The 14,837-nt window shown below is 36.0% G+C and overlaps 1 protein-coding gene and 1 long non-coding RNA gene across 3 annotated transcripts in view; both read left to right on the top strand.

Moving 5' to 3' along the window:
• Nucleotides 1–280: 280 nt before the first annotated feature.
• On the top strand, nucleotides 281–7,273 carry LOC127851217 (uncharacterized). The gene is made up of 2 exons (XM_052385238.1): nucleotides 281–393; nucleotides 6,880–7,273. Exons 1-2 carry the CDS (start codon nucleotides 335–337, stop codon nucleotides 7,271–7,273), a joined length of 453 nt encoding a protein of 150 aa, XP_052241198.1. The 5' UTR covers nucleotides 281–334.
• Nucleotides 7,274–8,769: 1,496 nt separating this feature from the next.
• LOC127874572 (uncharacterized) overlaps nucleotides 8,770–14,837 on the top strand; it is a 30,788-nt gene continuing 24,720 nt past the window's right edge. Inside the window, exons 1-3 of one of the 2 annotated variants that reach the window (XR_008046997.1) lie at nucleotides 8,770–9,046; nucleotides 9,675–9,734; nucleotides 13,937–14,737. This is a non-coding gene — a long non-coding RNA (uncharacterized LOC127874572). The remainder of the gene's footprint in view (nucleotides 9,047–9,674; nucleotides 9,735–13,936; nucleotides 14,738–14,837) is intronic. The other variant, XR_008046998.1, reaches the window with a different exon arrangement.

A 14,837-nucleotide genomic window follows, 5' to 3' on the forward strand; every position in this document is an offset into this window, starting at 1 on the left:
TGTGAAATTAATAATTTTCCTCAACTTAAGCTGTTAGTTTTGTGTGCTTAAACAGTCAGTTATCAAAATGGCGGGCTTGTCTATGTCTTCACTTGCCATAAGCTCTGACGAGGTTAAGGATTTTATTTGTTCCTCATGCGAAGAGCAAGCAAATGCAGAATTTTACTGCAAAACATGTTTGAAACTGTATTGTGGGAAATGTATTCAGTTGCATGATAAGTGGTTTAAAAAACATTCAGCTTATGGAAGGAATGACATCAAAACATGGCCAGTTTCGAAAGAGGTGGAGGAATTTCTATTAAAGTGTGAAGCGCATAAGGACCACAAAATTGAAATGTTATGTGATGACCACAGTCAGCTGTGTTGCACAAAGTGTGCCTTCAATAATCACAGGTAGTTATAAAATACTTTGGCACAAATAAGTCTTAAAATATCAATGAACTATGTCACAATTTAACCCTTAACCACTTAGATACGTATTTTCATGCATTTTTAGTCGTGCTGAAAGTTACATTTAATTAAAGACCTTTTTTACTAGATTCAAGTTTTTAAGGCTTCGTCTCCAAACCTTAGGTTACTGATGAGCAGCAAAGAGCATCAAACCAGAACAGACTGCAAGTTACCCGCAGGCTGTTCTGGTTTTATGCTGTTTGCAGATAGCCATTTGCACCTTGCTTCTAAGTGGGAAAGGGTTAAATGAGAATTTGGAATTGTCAAGTTGTCAATTTTAATTTATGGTATTTTAGAAATTACATATTGTTTTGCTTAATTGTTTTTGAAAAGTATGAAATACTTTGTAATGTTAAGACTACACTTTCATTCTTTTTTTTGGAAATAAATTATTAAATTAATTTTTAATTTTGCAAATTGCTGCTTTAGATCATTTGCTACAAAGTAACATTTAATCATTTATTCATGATGCTCTGACACCATGTGGGTGTTGTTTCCTCATGTTGCTCATCAACATTGATGTATCTGAACAATATTGATATTCTTACCGTATTTCTTTTTCTTTGGAAAGTAAGCAGAAAAAGACGTGATCTTCTACCAAGTTTGTTAAAATTATGCCTCAGGGGTCAAAACTTGCCTTGCCAAGGGTCAAAAAATTTCTATTGACTTATATAATAAATAGTTCCGTTTGAGATCTTCTCTGAATCCATAAAAGTCATGGGTTTGATAACAGTTTTTAACATCGTATGGTGGTCCTCTGGTAAGTTTGTTCAGATCTTGCCTCTGAGGTAAAAAATGACCCCTCTCTCTCTCTCTCTCTCTCTCTCTCTCTCTCTCTCTCTCTCTCTCTCTCTCTCTCTCTCTCTCTCTCTCTCTCTCTATATATATATATATATATATATATATATATATATATATATATATATTGCATATACTTGTAAAGCATGTGTCACACTCTTCAATAAATTTATGCTTACTGTTGTTTATTGGTCAATACACAATGATTAGGTCTGGAGTTCTTATCCATGGGAGTTAAATAATTTCTGTGATGGCATTCGCCTTTATCCTTAATAACCATGCATCAGAAAAACAAGAAGTTTGAAGGTGGGTTTCAATTCAAACAGTACAGAACTAAATTTTAGTATATATTAAATGCTCAGGTATGGGAGGTCTTTCAGCATGGAGTTATTATAGAACAGATTTACATTATACACTGGGTTCTTTGTCCAAAGTAGATCACATGCTTGATTTTTATGATTGTATTGTTTTAACTTGTAAAACAAAGTGCATTCAACACACATTATGAGCTCTATCATCACTGTCAGACCAGTAACACTGCATGAGCAATTTTCACAAGCCTTTTAGACAAGACTACCTTTATGTGTACTAGAGTTCTTGTCTAGTGTTTTGTTTCCAATATTGAAGAAATCTCTATCCAGCTGGATTAAGAAATTAAAGCTGTCAAGAAACTACTTATGATTACCTAGATTGCTTCAATTACCTAGAAAAAGTGATTGCCTGGTTTAAGAGCCCTATATATTGTTATGCCTCCCTTCGAAGAAGAGGGGGTATATTGTTTTGCACATGTCGGTCCGTATGTCCGTCCATATGTCCATATTTTTACTAGACTGACGGGCGTACGATATGGCAATTTTAATAGGCCCGAGCTATAATTTACACGCCCAGGCCACCGGGCGTGCGCTTGTTTCGCAGACTGCAGATACATTTCGTCTCCAATACGTTCAGGGTCAATGCTTGGTCAGTAAATTGTCAGGGGAAGATGGACTGTAACTATTAATAAAGTCCTCATGTTGATAATACAATATTGCTTTTTATGTCCCCCACTATAGTAGTGGGGGACATATTGTTTTTGCCCTGTCTGTTGGTTGTTCTGTTGGTCTGTTGGTTGGTTGGTTTGCGCCAACTTTAACATTTTGCAATAACTTTTGCGATATTGAAGATAGCAACTTGATATTTGGCATGCATGTGTAACTTATGGAGCTGCACATTTTGAGTGGTGAAAAGTCAAGGTCATACTTCAAGGTCAGAGGTCAAATATATGTGGCCCAAATCGCTTATTTTATGAATACTTTTGCAATATTGAAGATAGCAACTTGATATGTGGCATGCATGTGTATCTCATGGAGCTGCACATTTTGAGGGGTGAAAGGTCAAGGTCATCCTTCTAGGTCAAACATATGGGTCAAAATTGCTCATGTAATGTAACTTCTGCAATATTGAAGCTAGCAATTTTATATTTGACATGCATGTGTATCTCATGGAGCTGCACATATTGAGTGGTGAAGGGTCAAGATCAAGGTCATCCTTCAAGGTCAAACGTCATATAGGGGGACATTGTGTTTCACAAACACATCTTGTTAAGATATCAAATAACAATCCCATGAATATTATGGAAATAAATTATTGAAAACCTAAAATATATTGGTAAATGTTGTTTGTCTTGCATTTGTCTTTCAATTAACAAAATAATATAGTTTGCATGCTAGATCTGAAATCATTGAATTGTCTAGCCACACATACGTGACATACATGTACGCACTCAGTCTGTTTGAAAATCTTTCCTGTAATCCAGAATAGGCAACTGACATTTGCCATTTTGCTATAAATAACACAGTGTGACTTCAATTTTCTATTAGAAAGCATTGTGGTTTGATGTTCCATTTACAAGATGCACAGATTTGTAAATAACAGTGTCATGTACAAATGGGTCTTACGCAATATGCTGCCAGCGTAGCTCCAGTCCAGCAGTCTTTTCAGGATATGCATTATGTAGAGGATACTCAGGAGATATCACGAAATCTTGAGCTACGCTGGCCAAATATGCTATAAGACCAATTTTTGCATGACGGGGATGTAATAGTGTTATTTAAATGTGTTTAAAAAAATGTGTCTTAATCAAACATTAAATGTTGTCGCTGCAGTCCATTCCTGATCTCCAATTCAAAACGTTTATAAATAAAGCGGGTGCACTCTTAGTAGAAACAACTTTTATTCTCTAAACGATTATTCGTGACCTCTTTTCCAACGCCGTTGTTACATGTATGTCAACGTGTAAAAGCCGGATCAGCAAAATCAGTGGGGATCTGTACATTTTAAATATAAAAAATGGATTATTTTGCAGATTTTTAGGAAAATATGGTATGATAAACAGAAAAACAGGTTACTGTCCCATCGTTTTGTAATATATCAGGCTCTGCAAGAATAAAATAACGGCGCGGCAAGCCTCGCCGTTATATTATTCTAAGCCTTGCCTGATATATTACAAAAAGATCAAGCAGTAACCTGTTATTCTTTATATCTACTAACACTATTATGTGATTTAAAAAACATAAACTTTTTACAAACATTTCATGCGGTGGATATTATGTGACTTTAAAGGAAATAAAACCCACAAAAATTCTTAAACCTTTGTTTTTATTTGCATAATTTAGAAAAGTAAATGTGTGTATATTTGTTGAAAATGTGCAGTCCACTGTGTTCACTATTCAGTACACTTTTAATACTGTAAAAAAATGTGTGTAATATAATCATAAACATGTTTTGTATCTTGGATTTCATTAGCATTAGGAAATTAACATTTTGAATGTGAAAATAGCTCATGAACAGCGACTTGCTCTTGCTTGCTGCCATTTAACCATTTTTTTGCAAATAATGCAAATAATGCGAATACAATTAAAGTATGTTTTTGACAAATTTTAAAAAAGTTGTAATTTTTCTTATTTTGTGTAGTATAAAGTAAATTGCAAAATTATTATTCATATATCCCAATTTAAAAAAACACATCATTGCCACCAAGGCTTGCTACTGTATGGTATTTCAATATCACATATAAATAAACAATAGACCAATCTCTCGGATCCTCCTTTAAAACAATTTACAATGACGTCTTTTCTTTTCCACTAATAGATCATGTGACAAGAACAAAAGCAAAGTAATCACAATAGGTAACATAACAACACAATATATTGGGACATAGCAGACCATGAGGTTGCATGTCATAATAAGCCACTCATCACAGGCTTGATTGTTCATGCTGAGACTTTATTTAGAAATAGAAGACCCTCTTTTAAGAAGCAGGGTTATTTTGCTTTGCATCTGTCCTTTGGTCCATTTGTCGGTTGGTCTGTAGACAAATTGTTTCCACATTATATCTAGGGAATACTTTGACTTTTATGTTTACATCGCGGAAGATTAAGAGGTAAATCCATGTTTAGGTCAATAGGTGAAAGGTCACAGAAGCTTATACCATGAAATTACATGTATAAAGGTGTCACAGTCAGTTTAAGTACCTGTTATACCAATCATAACAATATTTTTAACAGATTTTCATTATCATAAAACACTGTACATGTAGGACAATTGGACATTCTTCATATATATTACAGTTCTGCCCTTATTAAATGCTTTCATTCATTGACTTTTAATCCACTTAAGACAGGTGGTTGTGAACAATTTATTGACTTTCATCGATGGCTTATTTAAAAATGTTTGGGAATATACATAAATTATAAGTCATGCCTCTTTTCTTGCATTTGTTATTATTGATAGTGTGGTCAAGGTTTACAATATTAAAATTGAAAACAGTATAAACAACTAGAACATTGTTCTGAGTACATGGATACCTCTACAATCCAATTTGTCCTACAACTGCACAAATGTCTTAAAATTATGAACAAACATATGGAGTTGCACAAGTTAACCTGACGATTAATATGTTACTGCAGAAGTATCCCTCTATTTGAGTAAGGATTCTCGCAATTGAAAAAATATTATCGTTTGGTAAAAGGGACTGTCACAACTCTTCTTATGTAAAAAAAATCAAGGTGCATAATTTCACATGGTGGGTAATACTTTAATAATAGTTCATCCCTCTATCAGCTGTACTCTTTGAGTTACTCACAATACACTTTTAAATGTGCTTTCTTTGCTAAACAGGGGTCATAACTCTGGGTATGTTGAAAAAAGACATACCAAACTATGCATGTGGGTAAAATTACACAGTGATAAATATTTATGTAAAGTGTTAGTCCTCTAGTAGCAATACAATTATGCCCCCCTTCGAAGAAAAGGGGTATATTGTTTTGCACATGTCAGTCCGTCCGTATGTCCGTCCGTCCGTTCGTCCGTCTGTCCGTCCACCAGATGGTTTCCGGATGATAACTCAAGAACGCTTAGGCCTCTGATCATGGAACTTCATAGGTTCATTGATCATTACTCGCAGATGACCAGTATTGATTTTGAGGTCACCAGGTCAAAGGTCAAGGTCAAGGTGACCCAAAATAGTAAAATGGTTTCCGGATGATAACTCAAGAACGCTTATGCCTAGGATCATGAAACTTCATAGGCACATTGACCATGACTCGCAGATGACCCCTATTGATTTTAAGGTCACCAGGTCAAAGGTCAAGGTCATGGTGACCCGAAATAGTAAAATGGTTTCTGGATAATAACTCAAGAACGCTTATGCCTAGGATCATGAGACCATGACTCGCAGATGACCCCTATTGATTTTCAGGTCACTAGGTCAAAGGTCAAGGTCACGGTGACCCGAAATAGTTAAATGGTTACCGGATGATAACTCAAGAACGCTTTTGCCTAGGATCATGAAACTTCATAGGTACAATGATCATGAATCGCAGATGACCCCTATAGATTTTCAAGTCACTAGGTCAAAGGTCAAGGTCATGGTGACCCGAAATAGAAAAATGGTTTCTGGATGATAACTCAAGAACGCTTATACCTAGGATCATAAAACTTCATAGGTTCATTGATCATGACTCGCAGATGACCCCTATTGAGTTTCAGGTCACTAGGTCAAAGGTCAAGGTCACGGTAACTCAACTTAGAAAAAATGGTTTCCGGATGATAACTCAAGAACGCTTACGATTAGGATCATGAAACTTCATAGGTACATGGATCATGACTCGCAGATGAGCCTTATTGATTTTAAGGACACTAGGTCAAAGGTCAAGGTCACAGTGACAGAAAACGTATCTACTCAATGGCTGCCACTACAACTGACAGCCCTTATGGGGGGCATGCATGTTTTACAAACAGCCCTTGTTCATTTTACACTCTACACATATTTTAAAATGTCATTTTTGTCTAAATAGGAGACATAACTACAATTATGATGAAAACAACAGAAACAAAATATAGAGGTGCACATTAGCTCACATGCCTGGTTACTGTACTTGTTAAGTTGCAGGAATACATATTGAGTTATATACAACAAAAAAGTCAGGCAGATGGATGGATAAGTGCAAATCTATATACCCCATATTAGGCCCAAGAATCGTTCAGTTATTGTCCATGTATGTTTTTATTTAACACTTTATTCTTGTTTGAAGTAATACATAATATCACTTACTATTCCTTGTATGTACATGTATTAATTGTTTATTTCAGCCAGTGCAGTAAAGTGACCCAGATTTCGGAGCTGACCAACTCGCAGCCCACTGGCCTGGAGGGGTTGTCAGTGGAGCTGGAAACTGTTATGGGGGAAATTAAAACCCTGCAGATCAGTCAAGAGGCCAGCATTCAGTCATTGCAGAGAACATACAAGGAACATAGGGAAGTTATGATAGAACAAATGTGTGGCAATTTAAATACTTATATAGATGAATGTGATAATAATTCTGTGGGAACATCAGGCGGAAATGAGCAATATTTAAAAGAAGAGATGTGTAGGAGTGTTCTCTCTATCGTGAATGAATTTGATAATATTACTGCGAAGGAACTTAACGAGATGAAAGATGAAGTTATAAGCATAAAAAGGGTCAGTAACAAGTTCCGTTCATAAATGCACCAGTCTTCACAGTGACTTGTTACAATTACTTGAAATCGTTCAGAAAATTGGAGATAATAAGGAGCTCTGCATTATAGCCAGCATAAAATGTAAACATATCATTCAGCAGGCATTGACTCTGCTTGGAAAGTCAGGCAAGGTGTTTAAGGTCCAGGGGAAGTCTGAGTACAATGTGAGAATACCAAGTGATTCAGTTACATGTGGTATCTCAGGCATATGTGCTCTCCCAGATGGACAGGTCCTGGTTACAGACTACAATAATAAGAGAGTCAAGCTTCTGAGCCAGCAGTACCAGGTGGTGAGTCACTGGGATGTGAATGCTTATCCACAGGCCATATGTTTGATCACACCGAGTGAGGTTGCAGTGGCTGTGAATACTAGCTACATACATGAGGTCCAGTTTATCACTGTAAACCAGGTAAAGCTTGTTCTTGGCAGGAAGTTTCAGTTACAACATGAATGTACAGGGATTGTCCATCACCAAGGAGACATTTTAGTCACTTCTGGTAAAGAACTGTACAAATACACGCTGAGTGGCAAACTGATCTGCAGACTCTATGAAGATTTGGGTTATAATACAGGTAAGAATAATGGTGAATCCATCCTGATAACATTTGTATTATGTACAGGGATTTGTCTAGCCAAAGGAGTCTAGTCAAATTGTGTTATTTTAAATTCATACAATGACAAATTTGGGAATTTTTATTCAATAAATGAACCGAATTAGGATTTATTTTTTAATCAACAGATATTGACCCATTAGGCCTTTATCTTGTTATTTTGAAAAACTAATCATATAAATTATAGATATATACTTTGTGAGATGATAATAAAATAAAATTCAGATGTAATAGCAGAAAACCTGCTGATGTATTATAAAATATTTGTTCTATAATTCAAATGTGCCCTTTGAATGCTACAGTACAAAGTAGCCAAAACAAGATTCAGAAATATTGATTTATAATCATGAGTAATGAAGTATTTTGACTGTCACTACATGGCATGTCTATAAATAGAAACTGAGTTCATGGGAAAGAGACACTTTCTGACCGTGTCTTAATTTTGTGATTGTTAAATGATTGTACATGTACAATATGTTTACCTGTTGATAGAACTGTGCAATTGTTTCAGTATGTGTAATTGTTTCCATCTGTGTAATTGTTTTGCTTCAATTCATATCTTACTCAACAGTCGCATTTCAACATGTCAAACGTTAACACAATAGCTCTGCTACTGAAGTTTATTGTCACGCTTAACTATTGAATCATTGAAATGTATGCATATATTTTAGATGTGTAAAGGCCTCTTTATAGCAACATATGCGTAATACAATATCACTGCAGTATGTTTAATAAGATTATTTAACATTTACAGTAATTCAATATCTTGATGTTACTCTGTTTTGCAGTATACAACTGTGCTGTGAGTCCCACAGGAGACAGGCTGTACATCAACAGCTACAGGCAGCAGAAGCTTCTCACCCTGGCCAGGGATGGCACACTCCTGGCTACATACACAGACCTAGCACTAGGTGGCCCAACTGGTCTACATGTGACCCCTGCAGGCCAGGTGCTGGTCTGTGGAGTCTGGCCCAACACTGTACTACAGGTGGGCTGGGAGGGAGAGAGTAAGCTGGCTAATCTTGCTACTTGGGGAGATGGAGTGAGGTGGCCACAGTCAGTCTGCTACAGCAGCACCACATCATCCATCATTGTGGGACTGTATGGGGACAACATCCTGGTGTTCAGAGTGGAATAGTGTGTACATGTATGTATTAGTTGTTGTAATTAGTGATAAGTATTTCAATGACAATGTGTTGTTTAGCATACGAACATAGTAGTGTGTGATGTTACAATACAACATTAAGTGTGTAGTTAAAGATACAAATAATTTATGTACACATATTGTTATCTGATTATACAATGTGAGGGTTTTTGTTTTGAACATAAGATCTAATGCATATTATGTTATGTTGTCATAGGGTTTGTATCATTATGGTCCTAAAATTTAGTTCTTGTAAACTTTGCATTAAAAAACAAAGCATTTCAACAGAAAAATTAATATTTCTACATATATGCACATGTACATTATATATATAGCAACTGAGGCTATTTTTAGACTTTCATTTCTATAAACACCATGCCATGTAAGAAATGTATATGGATGAATACATTTTTTTTAATAAAATATGACATTGTTTAAGTAATCTTTGGAGGAGTATGTATTGATATTTTATGCAATGTTTACAGAAAGGTAACACTAAATGTGAGATTTATTAATTTGCCATATTTTATGATGTTCAACATGTCTTATTGATTTTTATTACATTTATATCAATGTGTGTAAGTCCTAAATATACATACAAGAAATACATCGAGCTATTCTACTGCTCCAGTTGCTGCTGGCAGTCGGGACAACGATGCTGAGGATGTGGGAGACAAACATGACGCAGAAGGTAAAAGAGACGCTTTGTCATGCCTTTTCTTGGCAACTTTGGGAAAAAATGCAATTTTGGGATTTTGAATTTGTTTCGTGCTAAAAGTCCATTGATTTGGGAAAACACATTTAATAAGTTTTAATTATACTTCAAATTATAGGAATAAAATCCTATTATAATAGTTATAAACTTTGTTAGATCTAATTGAAACATAATTGAGATATAATTTTCATAAGGAACAGGATATAACACACTTTGGGTATGGGTCCGTTAAACAGACCCATGAATACTCAAGGAAAAGCCCTGCTTGTGTATTTCCTGTTTTTTAAGATGAGGTGGAAAAGAATGGTATGAATTTACATACGGTAAAATATCCTTTTAAATTGTTTGTTTATTGTAAAATCATATATATTCGTCCGCATGTTATTTTGTGGTTAAAAAAAGACTTTCATGGACGTGGAAATTAATGCGTGACTTTCTCAGTTTGGAAACAATAAATATTCAGGGCCCTCAATCTATCAAATCTGCCGCCGAATTTCGGCGGCAGTCCCCCCCCCCCCTGAAAAGTATACTTTTTTCCCCTTTTGGGTGGAAAAATTCCCCCTAAAAAAAGATTTATTTTTTTTTTAATAGGAAGATGTGTCTCATAATCATTATATCTCAATTCTATTTCAATTTAATCTTTTCAAACATACTAAATTATGAAAAATGCAATGAATATAGTGCAAACATGTACAAATGAAATAATGAGAGAGTAAGTAACAAAATCCCCCAAAAAGGGAAACGCCGCGAAAATTCCCCCTCCTAAGGGCTGCGGACCCCTTCCCCCAAAGTAGTGTGAGGGCCCTAAATATGGAATTTGTGTCAGTGTGTTTGTATTCAATTTGTAGATCGTTCAACCCTTGAAATCAATAAAAAAAATAATGTCCCGCGAATAATAATGTTTTTGCAGTGTATAAATAAGTGAAGTGGACGAGAATGATATGATATGATTTAACAGAAGGTAAAAGGGCGTCTATTCTTGTGTATATAGTGTTTTCAGTACAACTTATTTTACTTGATGATCAATTACTCAAACCCTTCTCCAGCTCGATGCTTTCCAACTTACCGATACAGACACCTCAGAAACACAACACCGCAATAATTTCTGTCATCCCCATGCAGGCCTTGAGTTTTTATAAAGCTGTGAGATATTTAATTAAGCCTATTTGATTGGAATCTATTCCATCTAATGCCGTATAGAGTCTGTTTGCGAGGAGGTAGTAAGTTTTCATTGTGTATACAGTGTTGTTTTTTTTTTGGTCAAAACAGGCCCCGTTACAAAGGAGCATGATTTACATAAAACCACCATTTTTTCACAGGATATTATGCGTTCTTGTTAGTTTCATGGAATAAATGCGTTTTGTTTCATGGAGTTAACGAGTATTGGAAAGCGTAAAGAAAAATAATTAAATGGGAAAATTTGTATGGGAAAATAATTAAAACAAGCAAATTCGTTAAATTGATAGCCCACGCCAATATGCTTCTGGACACAAAATTTTTATATTTGACACTCAAAACAACATTGTTACAAGATACAAAGGGCCACAACTCCGTTATTAACAGATGGTGTACAATGCCATTTGGTGTGCATCATCCTCTTATCCATATATATACGCATTACAGGTTTCAATAATATCCGCCAAAGCACTTCAAAAATATGGCTCCGGACACACAAAAAGCATTTTTCAAGATACAAAGGGCCATAACTCTGTTATTAACTGATGGTGTACAATGCCATTTGGCGTGCATCATCCTCTTATCCATATGCATACTCATACCAAGTTTCAATGAAATCCACCAAAGCACTTACAAGATATGGCTCCGGACAGACGGGAGGAAAGACGGACGGACGGAAGGACCGACAGACAACGCCAAAACAATATCCCTCCGCCTATGGCGGGGAATGATAAAAAGTAGAGAAACTCGTATTGAGCACCTCTAAACTCACAAATTCGCACTGAAAGAAGCCCAAACACGTTTTAATAATATTATAATTCTTCTTCGATATAGCATATAAGAAGTTTACAGTATATTTTCTGTATAATGTTATATAAGTTAATGTTATTTGCTCTTGAAAGCCCTTTATAAATCTAAGCATCGACAATGGAAGCCATATGTCTTATCAGGCATTATTATAATAATTTTCATTGTTCAAACATTTCTATGTGAAGGATCGATCTAAAATTTGGCATGCACATTGAGGACAGATGAAAAATGATAAGGAAGTGCATATTTTTTGCGTTTTAAACAGTTCAGGTTTTCTTATAGGTAACATTATACTAAATAATCGTTTAATGTTGGGCTGTTCTCAATAAAAATCATATTTTACTCGAGGCCATGTTTTACACTTTAGACTGGTGTTCTGCCTTTATCTCTTGGATATATTGGAAGGGAAAGAAAAGGTGCTCACTACTTAATCCCTGACATATGATAACAATATAGAGACTTAAGTACAAATTTGACCTGAAAACAGTTACATTGCACTAGAAAATGGCCGGAAAATTTAAGGTGCAAAAGAAGTAGGGTTTGATTTGAGTAAAGTTAATGTTTGGTTTTAACATGACATATCTTTTTTATTGCTTAAATTGATTCAGCTTAGAATGAACTTTCAGTAAAAGTATGGTTATGGTGGTCTCTATGTTCAAAATGTTGCATTTATTTTCTCTTTAATTTGTCGCTTTTACATTGAATTATATAGGGAAATCATTTAGTATATTGTGGCCTTTAATAAATTTAGCTTACACTAACAAGGGAGAGAACTGTCAATATGTACCAGCAGTGAGTTGTTGCCATTAAATTGTTTCATATTTATTAATTTGTAATATGTCTTACAACTTTTATGACATGATGGTTTACTTTGGAATTGTTGTCTAGTGTGAATTTAAATTTCGAAGAAGAGGGGGTATATTGCTTTGCTCATGTCGGTCTGTCGGTCGGTCTGTCGGTCGGTCCGTCCATCAGGTGGTTGTCAGACGATAACTCAAGAACGCTTGGGCCTAGGATCATGAAACTTCATAAGTACATTGATCATGACTTGCAGATGACCCCTATTGATTTTGAGGTGACTAGGTCAAAGGTCAAGGTCACGTTGACCAGAAATAGTAAAATGGTTTTTGAATGATAACTCAAGAATGCATACGCCTAGGATCATGAAACTTCATGGGTAGATTGATCATGACTGGCAGATGACCCCTATTGATTTTCAGGTCACTAGGTCAAAGGTCAAGGTTACGGTGACCCGAAATAGTAAAATGGTTTTTGGATGATAACTCAATAACGCATACGCCTAGGATCATGAAACTTCATAGGTAGATTGATCATGACTTGCAGATTACCCCTATCGATTTTGAGGTCACAAGGTCAAAGGTCAAGGTCACAGTGACCCCAAATAGTAAAATGATTTTAGGATGATAACTCAAGAACGCTTTTGCCTAGGATCATGACACTTCATAGGTAGATTGTTCGTGACCAGCAGATGACCCCTATTGATTTTGAGGTCACTAAGTCAAAGGTCAAGGTCACAGTGACAAAAATCGTATTCACACAATGGCTGCCACTACAACGGACAGCCCATATGGGGGGCATGCATGTTTTACAAACAGCCCTTGTTTTTGTTGTTATGCAGGACAAACTTGCTAAAAACATCAATGAGCCGCGCTGTGAAAAAATAGGGCTTAATGCATGTGCTTAGATTGTAGTCCCAGATTAGCCTGTGCAGTCCGCACAGGCTACTTAGGGACAACAATTACCTCTTTAAAGGTCTGTTTTGTTGAAAATAAGTATCTTCTTTTGTGAAAATCCAGTATCGTCCCGGATTTGCTTACGTGGATTTCACATGCTAAAATGGGACGAAAGCTTCTAATATTGATGAGCGGTAATTTGGCTTATACAATTACACTGAAAGTAAAGTAAGAATAATTATTATGAATTTACAGGTTATTAAAGCATTAGCCAACACTTAATGTTTTAATACGAAATGGTTTAATTGCATTAATTTTCATTAATTGCTATTTAGGACAAGGCACCAATTAAATTCCAAATTAGAAATTCAGATAATTATGTTTTGCTGTTGAAAACCTTCACATCCAATCAAGAGGCATATATGTAGTGTATTATACATTGTAATATAAAAATGTGTTACAAGTTCATATCCCCCACTCTAGTGTAGTTGTTTTCAGGTGAGCACCAGCATTGATATCCAGTTGGCCAAGCAACAGCACCAGTCCGGCCTGCAGGAGCCCCAATACTAAATGATCCTTTGCCTTCCCTGATCCCTAGCTCCTCCCACTGGACCTCCGGCCACAAAGGGTCAGCATCATAACACAAGTCTGTTCTGCAATAAATCCTCAGCACGTCAAGTTTTCACGCGCTGTTATGAACAGCTGAAATGTATGTGTTGAGATTTCCCCAAGCAAGCCCGAGTAGTTTTGTTTAGCTCTAGTGCCCGAGTGGGATGAGTGTTACAGAAGCGAGACGTTATAGCAGCACCTATGGTAACGCTAACAGTTAACGCTAACAGTTAGTTCTCACTGTGGACATCACGAAGAATCTCACAAAGGATTAAACGTTGAATAGTTTGTTTAATTCTGTATAAGACAGCTATATATTCAGCGAGGAACGGGAGCAAATCAAGGAACAATCGAAACTATTCATTCAGAAGTATATCTGCTGTAGATAGTTAGGACAGTAGAAGGGTTACGGACTATCCTCAGCGCACAATATATTCATGTGGTGTGCCTCAGACGCCAATTCCCACATGATTGAAAACAAGTTGCTAAAAGTAAACACGTACGGTTTTGCACTCCGAGCCCAAAGGGCATCGCATTGAATTGAGACTAAAGAAGGCTTAAAAACGTGACAACAGTTTTGTTGTATGGTCCAGTACACCCTTCGACTCATCCCGAAGTTAATCAGAACTCAAACTCGGCCCTTAACAATATCCGCGAGGCCAGCATATCAGCTCAGCTTCTGAGCTTCAGGTGAGACCTTACAGTGTTATTAATTGTGTCAAAGATTGGGCCTAAATTCAGCCCCATTCCTCAAAAAGTCTAAAAAAAAATATAAATATTTACTGGTTAA

This window comes from Dreissena polymorpha, chromosome 1 (assembly GCF_020536995.1).
Source record: "Dreissena polymorpha isolate Duluth1 chromosome 1, UMN_Dpol_1.0, whole genome shotgun sequence".
NCBI classification, from domain to species: Eukaryota; Metazoa; Mollusca; class Bivalvia; order Myida; family Dreissenidae; genus Dreissena; species Dreissena polymorpha.

Excerpts from the sequence above, each read along its gene's own strand:
- LOC127851217 (XM_052385238.1), top strand. The coding sequence starts at position 335 with ATGTTATGTGATGACCACAGTCAGCTGTGTTGCACAAAGTGTGCCTTC. Across the intron at positions 394-6,879 it reads TGTGCCTTCAATAATCACAG|CCAGTGCAGTAAAGTGACCC; the intron begins GTAGTTATAAAA and ends TGTTTATTTCAG.